The following is a 21,288-nucleotide window of genomic DNA, read 5'->3' on the forward strand; positions in this document are numbered from 1 at the left end:
GAAAAGTAGTACAAGTAAAGCACCTACTCTAATATAACCCTATTTTATTTTGGATAAAAATATATTTCAAATTTACTTTAAAAACCTCACAGTACATATCCATGGCATTTGAAGATATTTCTGTTGGATGTATGAATAATGAGGCTTTATGCACTGATCATAGATAAGAGAGACCTTCTCTTACTCTTTGAAGGGTGGTGTAGATCCTGAAGGCCCTCTAGTAAGGGAAGTTTTCTTACTAGAAAGGGAACAACGAATGTCAAACAGCATTGCTAATCATTGCAGTACAGTAATGTTAGTTAGCAGTGAGCACCTGGGAATGAGGGCAGGTCTTCAGGTGCAGTGGTTGTGAGTGCTGGTTGGTAAATCAGAACCCCCTGCACGTATGGGAAGAGCTAAGTTAAAGTGACTGAAATTTCAGTTATCTACCTTGTTAATCTCTAAGGGTGCTATTGTTTTCAGCGCTAGGAAATTATTTGCTCTTCATAACTGGAAACCATTACAAGGAGATGAATTCTTCTTTCTGTGAGACATTTCTGTGTCTGTGTCACATTCAAGGTCTGCATTCATTCCAAGAATTTCCACATAATTCTCTTTGCCTTTAAAAAATGTATGTTGACATTATAAGCAACTCTGAAAAAAAGTATAAGATTATCACATAAAGTTCCTTACCTTGTGTGGGTCTTCATTTATTTAGTGATGTGTCTGTTCTATCATTTTAGCTATCAGGATTACTTGCTGTCATGTGCATACTTAGCTGTTAATCACTCTCTAGGACTTCATTAAGTTGACTCAATTCCTGTGAATCCATGCTGCACACAAGGCCTTTGCTTCCTGCAACATGGCAGCATATGTAAAGGCCAGATCATTGATTTTGCTGTGGGCCTTTATTATTTGGCTGCGGAAGCGACCATCTTATCCTAACAGTGTTCTATTATGTGTTCCCGCTGCCTGCCATTTATTGGGAAACGAAGGGGTAAATGAAACAAAATGTAAATGAATCATCTGTCCTTTCTCAAGCTCTCATTAGATCCTGACTGAGACTTCACTTTCAATTTTATGCTATTTTTAAATTTTCCAGGTTTTTGGCTGTAGTTCCATCTCTAACTGACAGTTCCGAGTCTGTGTCTGGGCAAAGACCAAACACAAGTGTGGAGCAGGGGTAGGTGTTTGCTTCTTGCACTATAATTTAATAGTGAAATTACAATGTTTGTATCTGGACAGCATTATTTAATATTTCAGATGAGTGTTTTTTCTTCCTGGTGGTTGCACAAAATTGTTTGATTACTGAAAACTAGAAGGAAAAAAGAAAATGTGTGCATGACCACTCAGGTCAAACCAGTGCTCCCATTTTGATCAGTTTTCTTGGAGTCTTTTAAGCATGCATATATTCCTATATTCATAATTAAGTTCATACTATACAGATTTCTGTTTTGCTTCTTCCATTCAGTGTTATATGTAATGGTTTCCCCTGCTTTAAAGAAATTCTTCAGAAACATTACTTTTATTTGATACCTATTCAACATATGTATAAAACATTCTTTTACTTGTAGATATTTCATTTTTATCATGTTCCCTTCTAATGATAATGCAAGTGTGATTCCTGATTATTTTTTTTAGGGTAAAGTCCTCTCAGTAAAATAAAGGGAATGAATTTGAAGGCTTTTGATACACAAAACCAACTTAATTTCCATAAAAATATGCACGTTTGTATTCCATCATTTGTGGATAAGTTTAGTTGTCTCCATAAGATGCTTCTCAACTCTTTGTATTTTTTAAATTTTTTACCAATTTCATAAAGTGGTTTTTTTCAGATTTTAAAGAGTATGTCTTTTATTATTAGTTCTAGAGCTCGGTAAATGTCAGCCACTTAAAATCATCATTTGGGGATTATCTATAACTTTTGCCCATTTTTTTTTCTAAGGTTGGTGGTGGTGGTGGTTTGATTTTTTTCTTTAAATTGAGATATAATTGACATATAACATTATATTAGTTTCAGGTATACAATATAATGATTTGAGATTTATATATATTGTGAAATGACCACCACAGTAGTTTAAATAGTTAACCTCTCTCTTCTCTTGAGTTTTTATCAATTTTTATGGGGTTAAATAATAATGTATTATTACTCCTATGTTTGTCATATTTTTTGCAAACTGCCCAGGCTTCCTCTTGATTTTGTTTTTTCACAGTTAAAATAAAACTTCTGTTTTTATGTGTTCACACCTATCAGTGCTTCCTTGTGCTCTTTTCAGCTGCCTTTACTCTTAGAAAGTCCTTCTGGATGATGTAGATACTTCAAGAATCCACACACCCAGCTCCATTCATAGTCACTCAGAACTGTGGTCCTTTATAATCCACTGGAAGAGAAGCAGGGCTATAAATTAATTATTACAACCTGCAAAAAAAATGACTTAAAACTACTGGAGATTATGTAATTTGTAAATAAAATTTGAGTCCAGTCTGTGTATATCTAAATATATTAAATTTGTGTATTTCTTTTTAGGTTGCTTTTATTTTTCTTTAGCCAAGATTTAGCAAATACAAATGCTAACTACATGTTTTTATTAGCCTCAGAAGCATGTTTTGCTCCTAATTATGTGTGTTGTTAATATAAAAACAGGAAGTAAAAGGCTCCCCTAGAGCACATCCTTTTTCTACGTATAATCAAATTGCTAGTACTTTCATCTGCCCTGATCATCTTCAACTTGCTGTTTTCATTGTTCTTGCTACTTTTTGTGCTGAATTGGCAGTTCTTGAAGAACTTCTAAAAGCTCAAAGGCAAGAAGCAGACATTCATTTCCAACTGTAATCTTCTTTCCAGTTGTTCCCTTTCTTATAAGGTTGAGGAGTGATCATAGCTCTTTTTCCAGGGAAAGCATCCTATACATTCAGTTTTCCTAATGGGAAGAAGAATTTATAAGTATAAATGGAAAGTGGTATCTATGCCATTGAGCTGAATCTATTAATTTCCTTTCAGTCAATAAAATGCATAGTTAAGTGTTTGCTTTCTGGTTTAACGGCCACTTTGCAATCTTCAAAATGTAATTATCAGTGTTATAAAGTTGGTAAACCTAAAGAAGATTTTAGCCCAGCCTGTGTGGCTGAGTGGTTGAGCATCAACCTGTGAACCAGGAGGTCACAGTTCGGTTCCTGGTCAAAGCACATGCCCGGTTGCCCCCAGGCTCAATCCCCAGTGGGTGGCAATCAATGATTCTTTCTCATCTTTGATGTTTCTGTCTTCTCTCTCCCTCTTCCTTCCTCTCTGAAATCAATAAAAAAAAAAAAATTTAAATAAGGATTTTATAGCATTCTAGAAAAGGCTGCTATCAAAAAATGTCCACAATTTTAAATAACCTGAACAGCAGTGACTTTCCTGTCAAAATAATTTATATTCTCATTCACTTTCAACATCTCTTTTAGAAAATATGCTGTGTACCTACTATGTACAAAATATTGTGTATTGTTTGTTATTCCAACATAATGTCTTTACATCCTTTTACATAGTGATTATTGGAAAAGTCAGAAGGTTGTACTAGATAATTGTTTTTAAAACTCTTTGCCATTACCCACAGTAAAAAATATATTCTACATTGTATCCCACAACACACAAACTGAGGTAGAAAAGCTAAGACAAAATTCACTGAAAATACTTTCATTACTATATGTGATGCCTCCCAATGTTCTGTGTTCTTCCGTTCAATTCCATGTTATTTTTAAGAAGATGAAACTGATTTATGACCCTCTAATAGGTCCTCCGTAGTCTGAAAAATTCTTGGACCAGGTGACTTAAAATTGTCAACTCTAAATTAATCATTTAAAATTCTTTTGTCTACAGTGTAATTATTTATTGATTTCAGGTCTGGGTTGCTTAGTACTTTGGTTGGAGAGAAGTCTGTCACCCAGAGATGGGAGGTAAGCTTAATGAAAACGGAAGCTTCCTTTGTAATTTATAGTTGGATGGTGCAATTCATACAGTTAAAAAGGCACTTTAATAACCCTTAAAATAAGTACCATAGAAAAAATGTCTTATTTTTGTTCTTTTTAGAAAACATTTTGATGTTCTGAAATCTATAAGAAATAAATTATTCTTTACCTCATTTTGCATATAACATTTTAGAAAATGAACATAGTGGATGTAATTGATTGCTCTAAAATGAACCTTTATCTCTCTTTCCCAAGAGAGGTGAAATCAGCAACTTCCAGTATTTGATGCACTTGAACACTTTGGCCGGCAGATCATACAATGACCTCATGCAATATCCTGTGTTTCCTTGGATCCTTGCAGATTACGACTCAGAGGTAAATCTCGAGTCATTTTGTGTAAGTGGAACACATTTTCAAAAGTAATTAAGAGATACTGCAATGGCTTGGATGTTTTATAGTTTAAAGTTCTCAGCAGGCACTTATTCCAAGAAGATGAGAAGAGCTTTAGATTGGACTTGTACAGAATGTGGATAATTGACCAACTTCTTGAGTATTTATTCATAACCTCTATTTGGTTTCCTTAAGTGCTAATTAATTTGTATCCACTGGTGGATGTCTCTCTGCTCTCTGCACTGTGGCCATTGTCAGAAACAGAAATCTTCTTGAGTCATCCCTCTGTTTAAAATGATCAGTGAATCATCATCACGATTTGGAGAGAATTTAAAAGCCTCAGTACTGTGCCCTTTACAAAGTAACTCCTAGGAATCTGTCCTTTGTGTGGTCCCAGGATTGCTATTTGGGCTACCTGTCCATCTCCTTGACGTCTTTCAATTGCTCTGCACACGCTATACTCCTAGTGTGGAGTTCTGCCAGTGCTCTTGCACACCTTCTCTCCCATTACACATTCACCTGGCTAGCTCCGTTCCAACCTGCGGACACATGCGGGTGTCACTGTACTGAAGCTGTGTTTTGTTATAATCATGATTTGTGTTTGACCCTACTTGATTGTGAGGTCCTTGAGCACAAAGACTATTTTACATGTCTCTCAATTCCCAACCTCTACAATAATGCCTGGTACTTAGCATACCCTTTAATGTTTGTTGAATTAGCCAAAAAAATATTAATGAAGTATTTTGCATATAGATTTCGAGGGGACAGATGTACTAATTTGACTTGTATTTATAAATGTGGATCAATTTCTCCTGCCCAAGACTTTTAAAGTACAAGTTTGGCAAAATTGGTTGGTTATGATGCCCTATTAAAAGAATACAAATTAAATATCCCACAGGTACATATTTCAAATTTCTACTTTTAAAACCCTCAGGATGTAAATTCAGGTTTACTTTCAAATATATGAGTTAGGCCAACTAGAGATGAGCTTTCAAATAATCTGGCAGACAGAAAGACTCCGTCTCCGTCACAGTCACTTGGCCTGGTCTGATGCCTTTTGGAGGAGAGTGATTCCTGAGTGTTCTACTTTATGTCATTCTCCAATCACCTCTATGAAGGAAATGCTCAAAAGTAAGGTCAGCGTGATACGGGAGGTGGAGAAGAGAACAGAGAGGGGATTTGTTCCTCTAGGTCAGCGGTTCTCAACCTGTGGGTTGCGACCCCTTTGGGGGTTGAACGACCCTTTCACAGGGGTCACCTAAGACCATCGGAAAACACATATATCATTACATATTGTTTTTGTGATTAATCACTATGCTTTAATTATGTTCAATTTGTAACAATGAAAATATATCCTGCATATCAGATATTTACATTACGATTCATAACAGTAGCAAAATTACAGTTATGAAGTAGCAACGAAAATAATTTTATGGTTGGGGGTCACCACAACATGAGGAACTGTATTAAAGGGTCGCGGCATTAGGAAGGTTGAGAACCACTGCTCTAGATACTAGTATGTGGGTGACAGAGGATAAAGATGAATTGGAGCTTTTGTATCCACAGTCTCCTGCTGTGTCCTTGCCAAGACCGGAGGATTTTCCCTCCTCCTCCTCATCTCCAGACATGGGTCCTGAGTGCCCTCCTCTGTCAACAATTTCCAAAGCAGTTGTCTTCAAACCAAGCCACTTAACAAACTGCCGTGTGCCTCTCTATAAAGTGTGAATGACCAGCAGGTGCATGGCATTGTTTTGGAGTCCAGTTCTGCTGTGGGACCCGAAAGATACTAGCACATTTACAAGTCACCATTGTCAGCTGTAGCCACCATTATGAGAATGGTGGGAATAGATGGTGTATGGTAATGTGGAACTAGGTTTATTTTGTATTTTAGGAGGTCGATCTTACTAATCCCAAGACATTTAGAAACCTGGCAAAGCCGATGGGAGCTCAGACAGATGAACGATTAGCTCAATATAAGAAGCGATATAAAGACTGGGAAGACCCTAATGGTAAGTAACTTTTCTTGTCATAAACTTTTACCTAATTTCAAAATTAAGCCTTTAATTTAGTGGTCTGATCTCCTTGCATCTTTCCCAAATTGCTTATATATCATTATCTCTGTATATGCACATATCTATACAGCTATCAGAGTAGAAAATCTGGTTTTGCATGCCAATTGATGGCCATGTTTAGAAGGGATTTTTTTTAAGTAGCCTATCAGGTACTGGCAGAAAACTAAAGTGTGTCTGTTTGGCACAGGGCAGAAATTTCCCATCATAATGTGCCTTTACTTTGACTCATATGTAGGCTAGGAATTACTCTTTCATTTATTGACTCAATTTTTAGAACCCTTTTGCATTAAAAAAAATAAAAATAAAAATTGACTACCTTCTGAAACATCTCAGTTTACTTACTTATTATTTATTATTATGTTTAATGCTTATCATGTGTGCCCCAAAAATAAGCAAAAGAAAGGCAGGAGGGAACTAAGCCTAACATTATTCCCTATGTGGACTCTTTTTTCCCATTGATTTTTATGAAGAGTGGAAGGGAGGGAGGGAGAGAAGCATTGATGTGAGAGAGACACATTGGTTGGTTACCTCCCACACGGCCCCAACCATGGCCAGGGATCAAACCTGCAACCCAGGTATGTGCCCTTGACCGGGAATTGAACTCATGACCCTTCAGTGCATGGGCTGACACTCTAACCACTGAGCAAACCAGCCAGGACTGGACTCTTTTTTTCCCCCCCCTGCCAATAAGAGTAGTAAAAATTGCATAATATTCATAGACAATTTAGGGAAATATGGTGATGCAGAGTCAGAACCTAATGAAAAGTATCTGCGAGTCAAATATCCTGCTTTAGTGGAGATGTTTTGCTCTTCAGAGTTATCTATTACAATTAGCCTCAAAACAGGAATTGCTAGATATGCTAAGAGGAGAAAGGCATCAGATTATACTTACTTTTCATTACTGCCCAATATGTAAGTGAGGGGAAGTGTCACCACAAAGTTTTCATGCTACAAACGCCAGCACTAGCTGTATTTAGTGTCACAGTTGTATTTAGTGTCACTAGCTGTATTTAGTATCATCAGCATTTTTAAGCCTATTAATACTAATATTATTTTTTATGTTTACTCTTTTGTTTTCAATGTTGCTGTAATTTTTTGAGCAGGAGAAACTCCAGCCTACCACTATGGGACCCACTATTCATCTGCCATGATTGTGGCTTCATACCTGGTGAGGATGGAGCCTTTCACACAGATATTCTTACGGCTGCAGGTAAAACTCTAAATTCAGAATTGTCCCATCTGCACAAGCCTTCTTTCTATTTAAAATTGTTGCTTTTTAAAAATATACTGTTATCTTGCCTTACAAGAGGACCCATAATCAAAACATAATTAAAGTGAAATTTTGCTGTACCAAAATTGATGAATAAGCCAGAATTTGTTTACAGTAAACAAGTGCCAAGGTCCTTTAGTCAAATAAGCAAGTAGCATATGCTTTCCGGCCAGGCATATGGAATTCAGCCTTAATTGGTTGAATTCAACAAACATTTAAAAAAAAAAAAAAAAGAAAGAAAAGTAATTAGTCTAGCTCATTTGCTGTTTTCTTAATTATAGGTGCTTTTCTCTACATTCTCTTTCATTTATTCAGACAGCATTCTGGTGCTTGGAGTACTTTAATGAATAAAGGCAAAAGCCTTGCCGTGTAGAGCTTATATACTATTTTGGTTGAGGGAGCCAAGCCAGTCAAACAGAATGAATAACTATATTGTCGAGTGTATTGATTTCAGAGAGGAAGGGAGAGGGAGAGAGAGATAGAAACATCAGCAATGAGAGAGAATCATTGACCGGCTGCCTCCTGCATGCCTCACACTGGGGATTGAGCCTGCAACCCAGGTATGTGCCAACGCTCAATCACTGGCCCACATTAGCCAGGCACGATGCAATTTTAAGGAATGATCAGAGTAGGTCTTCTTTAAAAGGTAACATCTAAACAAAAACTTTAAGGAGGAAAGGGAGTTAATAATTCCAGTGTCTGGTGAAAGTGTGTTCTAGGCAAAGGGCACAGCCCAGGCAAGGCCCCAAGTCAAGTGTAATGCCTGAGATGCCTCAGAAACAGCAAGGAGGCCAATGTGTCTGGAGCAGAGTAAGTGTGGGGAGAAGTCCTAGAGGCCCGATTGTGTGATGGCCACAGTGAACTTCATCATAGAGACAGTTATTCTGTGTTCGCTTAAAACAGCATAACGAGCTTGATTGAGGAAGAGGTTGGTGGGCAAAAGAAATCCCACTTCTATTTGAATTTGTCTTATCAATCTATATATTTTTGATCACCTTCCTAGTTCTCCACTTAATTCTCATTGGTGTGAGAACTTCAATGTAATGTTGTTTGTGAAATTAGTCAAGCACATATATACCTGGAACATCTCCAACTGTGAATGACTATAGTCTTTTTAAGAGAGCATCATCAAAATGTGGAAGATTTTGTGTTCCTTATTATCTTGCCTCTCTCTAAAAACTAGTATTTTTTTAAATGGCTTTTTAAAGTCTTTACATTTGGATTTCACTTTGATTACAAAACAAATACATTGAGCACCCTTTGTAAAGAATACCCCAGAAATAATGAATTAGATTAATTTTGGGGGGTGATCATTTAAAATGTAGTGTATTTGACATAGGATGATGGGAAATGGAAAGGTCAGCAAACATCAACTCAGGGTTTTCAAGCTCTTGAGCTTGACTGAAGCTGTGAGGCGGGACTGCTTCTCTAATAGGGAGGTGCCTTCTCATTCTGCCCACAGGGAGGCCACTTTGACCTGGCTGACCGGATGTTTCACAGTGTGCGGGAGGCCTGGTACTCAGCATCAAAGCACAACATGGCAGACGTGAAAGAACTGATCCCAGAATTTTTTTACTTACCAGAATTCCTGTTCAATTCCAACAACTTTGATCTGGGTACGTAAAGCGGTGGCACTGTTTTAGAAATGTCCAGAAAGACATTGGTAAAAATAAGTCACTTTTCTAAAGACTGCAGTACACACTGAGGAGATGGCACTGTGATTCAACTGCCACTGTTGACTGTAATTGGGTGTCTGCGATTAAGTAGAAAAAGAAAAATGGCTGTTTCAAACCTAGAGTCTGGGAAACATTTATAAATTGACACAGATTACATCTACTGGTCAGAACATTGTTATGTCAATGAAAACAGACATGAGGTAAAAATTTATTTGAGAATTATTACAATTGAAACCCATTAGTAGCCAATAGTGGTGTATCCAAATTTTCATGTATTATTTAAATCTTATGTATTGCTTGAGGCATTCTCAGGTTACATGTAATATGTTTTAAAATTAGAATTTCATAGTAACTAAGTAAATTCCTTTTCTTATCCTGCTAGGGTACTGATTTCTAGAAAAACAGGACCAAATCAACATTCATAAAAAGGAGAGAAAATTCATCAATGCTCTGCTCCCCGTGTGTTATCTAAGAGCTACAGGAAATTGATTTGACTTTGGTTACAGTTTCTTAGAACACAGTTTGCTGATCTATGTTTCTGGTTATTTCTTTTAAAACATATAATAATTCCATTGTTTCCACTGTAGGATATTTCTGCCAGATATTCTTCTGTTTTATATTTTTTAATACCTTCTACTTTATACTGTATTTAAGAGTTCAACATATAAATCATTACTATACTACCTCAAAATGTTTCATTAACAGAAAATTCAGGAAGCTATTCATATCTAATTATTTGAGTGATTTTTTTAAAGACAATTTTAACTTAATTTATCCATCAGCAGTCCTAACTTTGTGAAATCATAGCTCCAGGTCCAATGGAAAAGATAATATGACTCTCTGAGTAGCCCCAGCAGAAGTCCTGAAGTTGAGTCTCATTACTTCTGATTGGTCCTGGAGCTCACCCATGAGTAGCTAAAGACACCAAGTTCTAGGACTTGGAGTTGGAGGGAGTGTTGGTTACTGGAAGGAATAGAATGGATAGTAAATAAGGAGAAACAACTGATATGTACACAGCATTTGCATATGGCTACACATTAGTGTTATATTAGGTTTACTTATAGTTCTCCTTCGGAAAAGGACTGTCTTCCCTAGGGACATCACTTTCCAAGACACAAATATGGAAAGGTACAGAAAGAGATACCGTCGATCCTTCAGAAACACTAGGTCCATTATAATAGTCTGTGTTGCAAAAATGTTTTAGCCAGACTACTTACAAACCCAACCAAATGCTCCACTTTCACGTGAATAATAAAAGAAGGACCGGTGACTCTGTCACACTCACCTTCATAAGAAATCATCTTTCTTCCATGAAATCACAGACTACATAAAGCACTATTTGCTTGTAAAACCTATAGCCATAAAACTGTAAGAGAAAAGCATAGGGTTAAATCTTAATGATTTTGTATGAGGCAATGGATTCTTAGATGGGATATCAAAAGCACAAGCAACAAAAGAGAATTGAAATTGATCAAAGTTTAAAACTTTCTGCATTCAAGGACATTATGCAGAAAGTGAAAAGAAAACCTTCACAAAGAAAACGATGTGTCTTATAAGGGCCTAGTGTCCAAAATATGAAGAACTCTTACTGTTCAACAACAAAAAGATGAACAATTCAATTTTAAAATGGGCAAAGGATCTGAATAGAAATTAGTCAAATGCCCAATAAGCACATGAAAGATGTTCATTATCAGTAGTCATTAGGGAAATGCAAATCAAAACCACAGTGAGGTTCCACTGTACATCTAAATATGGCTTGTAATGTAAAAAACAAAAATGTGCACTAACAGAAAACATCAAGGACTGTGGAGAAATTAGAACCTTGTCCGTTGCTTATGGGAATGGAAAATAGTTCAGCCTCTGTTGGAAGCAGTGTGGAAGTTTCTCAAAAATTTAAACATAGAATTACCATATGACCCAGCAATTCCACTTCTAGGTATATGTCCCAGAGAACTGGAACAGGGCATCAAGTGCATGTACCCTCATGGTCAAAGAGGCACTGCCTGTAATATCCAAATAGTAGAAACAGCCCACGTATCAATCAGTGAATAAACAAATTGTGGAATCTATCTACAGATATAAAAGCCTAAGTGACCGTTCAACTGTCCGACCAGTAGCTATGATGCGCAATGATCACCAGTGGGCAGACGCTCAACACAGGAGCTGCTGAGCTGCAGTGATTTGGCAGCTGCGGTTCTCAGGTGACGCACCTGGAACCAGAGAGGGGGGAGCCTGATTCCAGGGTGTGTCACCCGAAAACCGCCCTCTCGCAATCCAGGACCCCTTGGGGAAAGTCGGAGAGCCGGTTTTGGCCCAATCCCCATAGGCCTGGCCAAGGGACCCCCCCACTGGTGCACAAACCCATGCACCAGGCCTCTAGTCTACACTAATAAAAGACAAAGATGCTAATTGACCGTACCCTCGCTATGCCCTAAGCCACGCCCACCAGCCAATCAGAGCGACTATATGCAAATTATCCCAACCAAGATGGTGGACAGCAGCCACAGAGCTGGAGTAAGCAGGAGGCTTGGTTGCCCAGGCGATGGAGGAAGCCAAGCTTCCCGCCTGCTCTGAGCCGGCTGTGGCCTCTGCTCATGGCAACAAAGTTTCAATTATAGAAGACAAATAAATCCCAGATACCTGCTTCCAGCCAGCCTCCACTGGGAGCTTCAGTGACTGGGGGCAGTGGCCAGCCTGCAAACAGCCATCAGCCCCTCACCCAGGCTGGCCACACCCTCATGGGGTGAGGGTCCCCTCTGGGGGGCTTAGCCATCCTGAAAACAGCCCTCAGCCTCTCACCCAGACTGGACAGGCACCCCAGCAGGACCCCCCACCCTGAAGGGGCTGTGGCCGGCCTGCAAACAGCCATCACTCCTCACCCAGGCTGGTCAGGCACTCCTATATAATAAAAGGGTAATATGCAAATTGACCCTAACAGCAGAACGACTGGGAATGACTGGTAACTATGACACACACTGACCACCAGGGGTCAGATGCTCAATGCAGGAGCTGCCCCCTGGTGGTCAGTGCACTCCGACAGGAGCTCTGCTCACCCACCAGATAGGCTGACTGTTGCCAGTACAGCGGTGGTGGTGGGAGCCTCTTCCGCCTCCTCAGCAGCACTAAGGATGTTCACCTGCAGCTTTGGCCTGCTCCCCGCTGGCAAGTGGACATCCCCCGAGGGCTCCCAGGCTGCCAGAGGGATGTCTGACTACCAGCTTAGGCCTAATCCCCCAGGGAGCAGGCCTAAGCCAGCAGGTAATCATCCCCCGATGGGTCCCAGACTGTGAGAGGGCACAGACCAGGCTGAGGGACCCCTCATCCCACCCCACCTCCCCACCCCTGCCCCGAGTGCATAAATTTTTGTGCACAGGGTCTCTAGTATACATATAATAGAATATTATTCAGTCATAGAGTATGTAGTATCAATAAATGCAACATGGATGAACCTCAGAACGTTAGGCTAAGTGAGAGAAGCCAGACACAGAAGGTCACATAATGTGTGATTCCATATATGTGGAATATCCTGAGTAGGTAGTTTCCAGGGACGGGGTGAGAGAAATGGGAACACCTGCTTTATGGGTACAAAGTTTCTTTTTGGAGCGATGAAAATGTTTTGGGACTAGGGAGGTTATGATTGCACAACATTGTAAACACACTAAATGCCACTGAGTTGTTCACCTTAAAATAGTTAATTTTATGCTATGTGAATTTCACTCCCATAAAAAGAAAGCAATAGAATATGTTTACCCCTTTGCCCAGAAAAGATGGTAAATGGTTTAAAAGAAAAATCACTGGAGTTTTTCCCTACTTCTGGAATGAGTGACATTCACTCCTGGTTTTCTTGTCCTCACACCCTGGAAGTACTTGGAGGAGCGCTTCAGAGGCAGGATTAGATAAACCAAGCGTTTTCTATAGACCTGTTCCCTTTAAGTTTTAAAACTGCAGATAGTGCTGATTAAATAACAGTTATATCACATAATCTTTTAGGGATTATGAGCAAAAATTTGAAAAGCAGATTATACTTGAAATAGCCTGGGAATTGTCACCTCATCAAAAAATTAGGCCTGGAGGGCATTTTAAGGTACAGGAATGAGGGTGTGAAAGGGGGGAGCAGTTGTAATAAGTTGATTGTTTTGTTTTTTCTTAAGTTTTATGGTAATTTTTCTAACCAAGTCAAGACATTCCTTTAAACAATAAACTGATTTGTGTATTTTTCACTTAATATCACATTGTAAATAAGCCCATCAAATAACAGTGATGAAAACAGGATTGCTTCTAAGGAAAATATTTTTATAGGCCACTACTTGGAACTGTCTTTGTGTTCTAAAACTTGAACAGTTGCACGTTTCTATGAAAATTCCTAATGTAGCTATTTATCTAACCAACTGCTGTTAAGCTAGTGAGCAACATTTTTGTTTATAGAGTCATTTTTTATAATGATCATCTGATTTGTACCTAGCAGAACTATAAGCTCAAGTTAACTTTTTGGTGTTATTTTTAAAAAGTGAAAAAAGAACCTGTTTCCTTAGCTGCCAGTCCCATTTAATGTGTTTTGTTGTGGATAGATTTCATAGCAAATGGTTTCTTTAATACCTTAGTGATTATCTGGCTATAACTTAAATTAACAGAATACAGTATTTTAACAATACATTAGAACAACAAGAACACGTGGAATACATGTCACTTGGTGTGCATTATCACAACATGATGTTTCTGTTTCTGTCAAGTAGCCTGTAGTCTTCCCAAATTTTTATTTTCTGTTAAAATGATACACTAACAGCAAAAGGTTGAGTTTTATATTTTACTAGAGGCCTGGTCGTGCACTGGGGCAGGCGGGGGAGGGGTGTCCCTCAGCCCAGCCTGCACCCTCTCACAATCCAGGACTGCTGGCTCCTAACCACTTGTCTGCCTACCTGCCTGCCTGCCTGCCTGACTGATTGCCCCTAATTGCTCCTGCCTGCCAGCTGATCACCCTCTAACTGTTCCCCTGCCAGCCTGATTGACGCCTAACTGCTCCCCTATTGGCCTGATTGCCCCCAACTGCCCTCCCCTGCCGGCCTGATTGCCCCCAACCACCCTCCTTTGCCGGCTTGGTCGCCCCCAACTGCCCTCCCCTGCTGGCCTGATTGCCCACAACTGCCCTCCCCTGCCGGCCATCTTGTGGTGGCCATCTTGTGATGATGTGAGGACGTGATGGTCACCTAGGCTTTTATTAGTATAGATTTCTTTAATGAGAATCTTTACAGCAAAATATATATCAGCTCTGTGGAGCTCCCTGAAGAATTAATGCATCAGAAATATGAGAAACCCCATGTATTTCAAATATCCCAAGGAGACAGTGGCACTTTCATTTCTTCTTTTTTAAAAAAATCCTCACCTGAATAGATTTTTTCCACTGATTTTTAGAGAGAGTGGAAGATAAAGGGAAAGACGGAGAAAAACATTGATGTGAGAGAAACACATCAATTGGTTGCCTCCTGCACCCACCCACCCTGACCAGGGCCCAGGCCGGGTAGGAGCCTGCAACTCATTTCTTCTTAAGCAAAGAAAGCAAAATGAAAGTTACTGAGGAGTTGGGAATTCTTTCAATAGCCTTCTCCATGCGAATGGCAAAATTTTGTCAGAACATTAAGACAAGAATGTCAGTACTAGTTAACTACTGATGACTCACCAAACATGAAGCATTCTGGGGAAGCCTAAAAAGGCAGAGTTTAGAGCAGCAGTCACCAGTCGTTCAGACCTCACTGACCAGTGGTCCGTGGACCACCACTTGGCAACCGCTGATTTAGAGAAATGTTAATTGTCTTCCAAAGGAGCCATCCATCCTATGGGGATTAAATTTGAGGGGTTTTTCCAAACTCAAAACAGTAGCCCCATAAAATGTTTCACTAAGGACTCCTGTGGTCAGTTAAGTTTTAGACATGTTGTAATATCCCTCCTAGAGAAATGCCACGTGTCTGAGGAGTCTTGCAGGAAAGAAACGCCCAACTTTGCATAGCTCAGCACTTCCTGAAGTCACTTGACTGTGAGCATCCCTCTGTTTTGCTAACACTTAATAAATCTCTCTGAGGAAGTACACTAAGGATCAGTCTTAGGAAAATAGCAGAGCAGATGATATCTGAGGGTCCTGGTGGTAAGATTTCATAGTTCTGATAATGAATCTACACCCACTGTTTCTCTGTTATGTTAACATGAAGTTACTATTTATCACATTTTTCATATCTATATATACTTTTTTAATGTATCCAACTGCACAGGCTCTAAACAAAATGGCACCAAGCTTGGAGATGTTATCCTCCCACCCTGGGCAAAAGGGGACCCACGAGAATTCATCAGAGTCCACCGAGAGGTAATGGGGGTACACTTGGCAGTTGAGCTTGGATCTCATTGGGCCATTGGCCACAGTATGAAGAGAGGACCTTGAGCAATGTATCACCCATTTGGTCAAGTTACTAATATTGTGTTTATGATTTTTAGTTATTTTAATTCCTGTTGATCACTGGCCAATTTTTTTCCTTTCTGAGCAATTAATAAATGTCAGCCAGTAACTGAACCTTTGCTTTGAATTACAGGCTTTGGAATGTGATTATGTGAGTGCCCATCTGCATGAATGGATTGACTTAATCTTTGGCTACAAACAGCAAGGCCCTGCTGCAGTAGAAGCTGTAAACGTCTTCCACCATCTGTTTTATGAGGGTCAAGTGGATATCTACAACATAAACGACCCACTGAAGGAGACAGCCACAATAGGGTTCATTAACAACTTTGGTCAGATTCCTAAACAGGTATGGATGTTCTTATCATCAGTGCTCTCGGGTTCCGTTTTTAAGTGCTATAGCATTTCTTTACATGATCAATACCATACGAAATAATAATTAAAGTTAGACTAAGTTTTCAATAAAGTACCATAAATATCACCCAATAGGTTCCAAGAGTATTGCTTTCTCCTCCCTTTTACGTACAAATAAATAGAAATTTGGTTGTTCACGGAGAGTTTTCCTTGCAGGCTAGTGCAGGGTGTGCTTTCCTGTACCTGCACAAGACCTGGCAAGAAGTGAGGAGAGCCTGGTCAGGAAGGCAGGTGGGATCTGGGGCACAGTATACACAGAGATGGGGTTCCATCCTGAGGCCAGTGATGAGCCAGTGCTGAGTCTAAGCAGAGAAATAGCGTGGTCATATCTAGATCTTAAGGATCATTCTGGCCACAGTCGTGCACACACATGCATATTCATTGTAGGGGAGCCAAATTAGGAGCAGAGGGCCACCTAGGGAGCTCTTGCAGTAAGTAGTTCAGGAACAGGTAGTTTGAATTAAAGAGGTCTGATAAGTGATGTGAGACTACCTGCCATGGGAGTGCCTGGGACCCATTCTGCACCAACTGCTCTAATCACCTTCAGTAACGAGCAGAGCTCAGAGACTCCCTCCCTTCTTTTGTCCCCATTGTCCAGGACACACCTGGAGGGCAGGTGCACCAGGAGTAACCAGCACTGTGGAGAAGGCTTACGTGGGCCGGTCAGACCATCCACTTTCCCCAAGTGCCCACACTTTGACCTCAACTATCCTTGTCTGTTCCTGCTTCAGCTATCTCTTGGACTCCCTTTTTGTAGGTTAACCAACCTAGTGGTTCCCAGAGCTGACAGCTGGGAACACAGAACAATGGCTTGTCTTTGTACATGGAAAAACTGAGAGGAACAGACAGCAGGACGGCCTGTAACTACACTGTTCCTGGTGCAATCTGATCCCCCAGTGAAGGAACCAAGTTTACTGTAAAGTGAAATGCTTGTTGATAAACACTAATCACAGCTGAAGACTCTTAGCTAAGCCTTTCCTTTCTGCAGAGGGTTTTAAGCACAGAAACCATGTCTCATACCCTCTGGGAAAAAATATTCTGAACAAAATGAATCAAGATAGCCCTGGCTGATGTGGCTCAGTTGACTGAGCGTCGTCCCGTGCACTCAGGGGTCTGCAGTCAGAGCACATGCCCGGCTTTCAGGCTCAATCCCCAATAGAGGGCATGCAGGAGGTAGCCCACCGATGTTTTTCTTTCTCTCCCTCTAAAATTAATAAAAACATATTTTTTAAAAATAATCAAGATACATACATGTAGGATGTTTGTTCTATTTTTAAGTGTAAGCGTTAAGCAATCTAGAAGATAGAGTCTGGGTAATAACGTATTTCTAGGATATCCCAGTGACTAATATAGAGTACTATCAAGTGTAGCAGTCCTAAAAAAATCTAAACTTCCTGGTCACCATATTCGTGCCTCTTTCTATACCCTTGCCTGGCTCTGTCCTGAAATCCTCATATAAAAGTTCGTAGTAAATGTTCATTCATAAACATGCCTCCAAGTGTGTGGGTCTTTTTATACAACCTCAGAGGCTTGGGTCATTATTAACTTCTATAGAAAATAACAGAATTCTGATACTGTACCCCTATATGTAGATAAAATAGGGACAGTATGTTAAGTGTTTGGGAGCCTAGAATGTATATCTTTCTTTGTGCATAGCATTTTTCTTGGTCAAATTCATAATGTGGTGGTGTTACTTTCATCTTAAACCTCACTTCCTCTAAGCTTTCCCTAGTATCTTTCTTAGATAGCAGTTTTCTGACGGAGATAGCTCAATGCTTATTTTGAAGATGAAAAGTATTTGAAAAAGTCATTTCAAATGTACATTAACACTTTTTAAATATCGAACAGAGATGCCGAAGATTTTTTTTTGTCTTCCTTTACAGCATGGCAAAGTAAAAAGGCAACAATGTTTACATTTTCAGCAAATTAGCAACACCTAAGAGACCAAAATGATGTTGCACAGAGAAAACCCACCTGAAGCCAGAAATAGCCCAGTAAACAGAATGTCTGCTTGCCCTCAGTGGCAGAGCGGTGTCGGGATATAAGATTAGTTAATCTTTAGACACCATTGGAAAATAATTCTCAGTTGACTATAGTTTGAGTAAATTAATTGACTTTTGAAAAGTTAGGAAATCATTGTACCACGATGGTGACACAAACTATGGTGTCGTAGCCCTGTCCCTGCTTCCAAAGGTGCGAGAGCTCTGGCAGTCTCTGAGCCTCTTATAATTTCTTTCCTCAGAATTTGATAATGCAGTACCTGCTGGTTGTTATAATGCTTAAGTGAAATAACATAATACCTGGCATGTAATAGGACTTAATAAATGTTAGCTTTCATTGTAAAATGTATCATATGATCTCGTACCAGCTATTTAAGAAACCTCATCCACCAAAGCGAGTGAGGAGTCGGCTCAATGGAGACAGTGCAGGAATCTCTGTCCCTCCAGGCTGTACAGGTGACAAGATCTTTTTCCATCATCTAGACAACTTGCGGCCTTCTCTGACACCTGTCAAAGGTAAGTTGATGGGAATAAACCTTTGATTCATGATTCTGTGGGATTATTTAAGAATCCTAGTTGAGCAATAACAACTTTGCTTTATGACAATAGTGTAATTTGTAATGAGTGCTGTATTTTTGTGTTAAATCACCAAATACTCATTAGATTTGCTCCTTCTCTGTTTCTGTTTTGGCCTGTTGGATTTTCCATCAAAAAGAACCAAAATGGTTTCTTCCTCCTACTAAAATATTGAAAATTCTAAAGTACCAACTCCGTAACTCACCCGTTATATTATATATGTAGAAAAACTTCTGCCACCTTCATTTATACATATTCTGCCAATTTAGAAATAATGGTAACAAGACTGCATTTTTAATATGCCAATTAAAAGTATTTATGAGCTAGCTAAACGTACTTTTGCAAGTGGATTATTTTCTCCTTAGAATTTAAAAAAAAAAAATGTTTTTGCAAAGTCTTGAAGTTATAATCTAAAGAAATCTAAATATTGATGCTTCAAAGTCTGGTTAATTGGATTGGCCACCAGCTCTAGGCCATCTGCCTCATTACACAGACTTCGCCCTGCACCAGCTCCGGCCTCTGCTCAGCAAGGGTTCTGGAGCACTGGTGTGGTTGGCAGTGTTCAGGGCAGAGCAGGGAACCTGGGCCTCTCGGGGAGCACCATGGCCTTTCTTCAGCCACCTATATAGGGTGGCTATAACTTGAGAGGTGCCGAAGGTCTAAATTGGTTCAGTCTATGTGTGATGTGCTGGGAACATCCCAGATCCCTCTGCACAACCCTAGCGATCAAGAAGGCAGGCCTGACTGCTGGGAGCACACCAGGTGCTCAGACACCAAGGCTGGAGGAGAAGCCTGGAGGGCAGGGCTCCGGGGACTGACAGACCATGCTCCACCTCTCCGGCCCTGTTGTCAGGATGCTTGTGTGAATATTTGGGATTACTTTACCATCCGCTATGGAATAATGAAGTTCATTTTCCCTGCCCTTGTTGTAATGTGTTGATTCATTTTGTGTAGAACTCAAGGAGCCTGTGGGACAAATAGTGTGCACAGACAAAGGCATTCTTGCAGTAGAACAGAACAAGGTGCTTATCCCACCTACCTGGAACAAAACTTTCGCCTGGGGCTACGCAGACCTCAGCTGCAGGCTGGGAACCTATGAGTCAGACAAGGTTTGCATCCTTTCTTTCTCATTCATTTCATCTTGCTCTTATGGTTGGGTATACTTCTTAATGGGGGTGGAGAAAGCCCACGCCAAGGGCTTGTCAACTGGCCCTCCAAGGCCCAGAGGAAGGGAGAGCAGGAAAAGGAGCGAGTGGACTAGTCATGCTTCTTACAGAACAAGCCTTTTGGGGCAAGTTGTATTCTGGGGACTAGCAGTTACCCTCCACTCTTAGAACTCCTCCAAGAGGTCCTAGCCAGCCAGGCAGTCAGCATTTCTTACAGCCAGAGAGCCTCCCCTGGTGAGTCACTGCCTGGCCCTCTCATCTCAGTTCTCTTAAATGGCTGACAGAGACCTGTCACCGCATCCCCCAAGAGTCAGCGGCCGCTGTAAGTCCTGTAAGTATCCCTGGGGAGAGGCAGTGTGTAGGGATCCTTTAGTGCCCTGTGTGCCCTCTGACAGTCCCCTCCTACATGCAAGAGGGATACAGTCTGTGCCGGTGATTTGGGTTGTTTTATTGAGCAGGGTGATCGCTTTCCCCGGGGTCTTGTCCGATGGATTCGAAGAATGAAGCCACGGACAGAAGGTGATAGGTGAAAAGTACAGAACCTTTATTGCAAGCAGACACTACCTCTAAAACCCTAATTCTAGATTCTAAGCCTAAGACTCTGTCCCTCCTGGATGGACAGAAGGGGACCCCATGGGGAGGGCCCCTCTCCCCCAATGGGGGAAGCCTTCTCTCTTCTCCTCTCTTCTCTCTTCTCTCTTCTCTCTCCTCTCTCCCCTCTCCCCTCTCCCCTCTCCCCTCTCCCCTCTCCCCTCTCCCCTCTCCCCTCTCCCCTCTCCCCTCTCCCCTCTCCCCTCTCCCCTCTCCCCTCTCCCCTCTCCCCTCTCCCCTCTCCCCTCTCCCCTCTCCCCTCTCCCCTCTCCCCTCTCCCCTCTCTCCTCTCCTCTCCTCTCCTCTCCTCTCCTCTCCTCTCCTCTCCTCTCCTCTCCTCTCCTCTCCTCTCCTCTTCTCTCTCTCTCTCTCTCTCTCTCTCTCTCTCTCTCTCTCTCTCTGAAAAACCAAAAAAATCCCCCTTCGTGTTCCTTTGTCTCCAGTTTACATATGCTACAGTTCTTTGTCTGAACCTGACCCTTTCTTATTGGTCATTCTACTACATAGAATTAGTTTTCAAAGCTCAAAGCCCATGTGGTGTCTGCTGTGTTCTCTCCCTCTTATCTTGTTGGTTGGAGTCACTTTTGATTTATCTTATGGTTTTCTTCCATAAAGTGCTGGCAAAGAAAAGCCTTATCTTATAGCCCTCCCAGCTACTCAGGTCAGGGCTACGATTGGCCTAAATTATGGTCACTTTAATTGCTCACGCCAGAGATACTCCTGTCTGTCCTTGGTTTATGGCTGTTTTAGTTGCACAGGACAGAGAT

At 40.6% G+C, this 21,288-nt stretch overlaps 1 protein-coding gene across 2 annotated transcripts in view; it reads left to right on the top strand.

The window, feature by feature from the left end:
* The window catches only part of WDFY3 (WD repeat and FYVE domain containing 3), a 176,933-nt gene that overhangs the window by 139,489 nt on the left and 16,156 nt on the right, over positions 1-21,288 (top strand). For both annotated transcript variants that reach the window (XM_081094948.1, XM_081094949.1), the window contains 10 exons: positions 1,082-1,162; positions 3,861-3,915; positions 4,183-4,302; positions 6,209-6,326; positions 7,493-7,599; positions 9,122-9,275; positions 15,596-15,687; positions 15,911-16,123; positions 18,557-18,704; positions 19,719-19,873. In XM_081094948.1, coding sequence (XP_080951074.1) covers positions 1,082-1,162; positions 3,861-3,915; positions 4,183-4,302; positions 6,209-6,326; positions 7,493-7,599; positions 9,122-9,275; positions 15,596-15,687; positions 15,911-16,123; positions 18,557-18,704; positions 19,719-19,873 — 1,243 coding nt within the window. The remainder of the gene's footprint in view (positions 1-1,081; positions 1,163-3,860; positions 3,916-4,182; positions 4,303-6,208; positions 6,327-7,492; positions 7,600-9,121; positions 9,276-15,595; positions 15,688-15,910; positions 16,124-18,556; positions 18,705-19,718; positions 19,874-21,288) is intronic.

This window comes from Myotis nattereri (assembly GCF_964212035.1).
Source record: "Myotis nattereri genome assembly, chromosome: 1".
Lineage (NCBI taxonomy): Eukaryota > Metazoa > Chordata > Mammalia > Chiroptera > Vespertilionidae > Myotis > Myotis nattereri.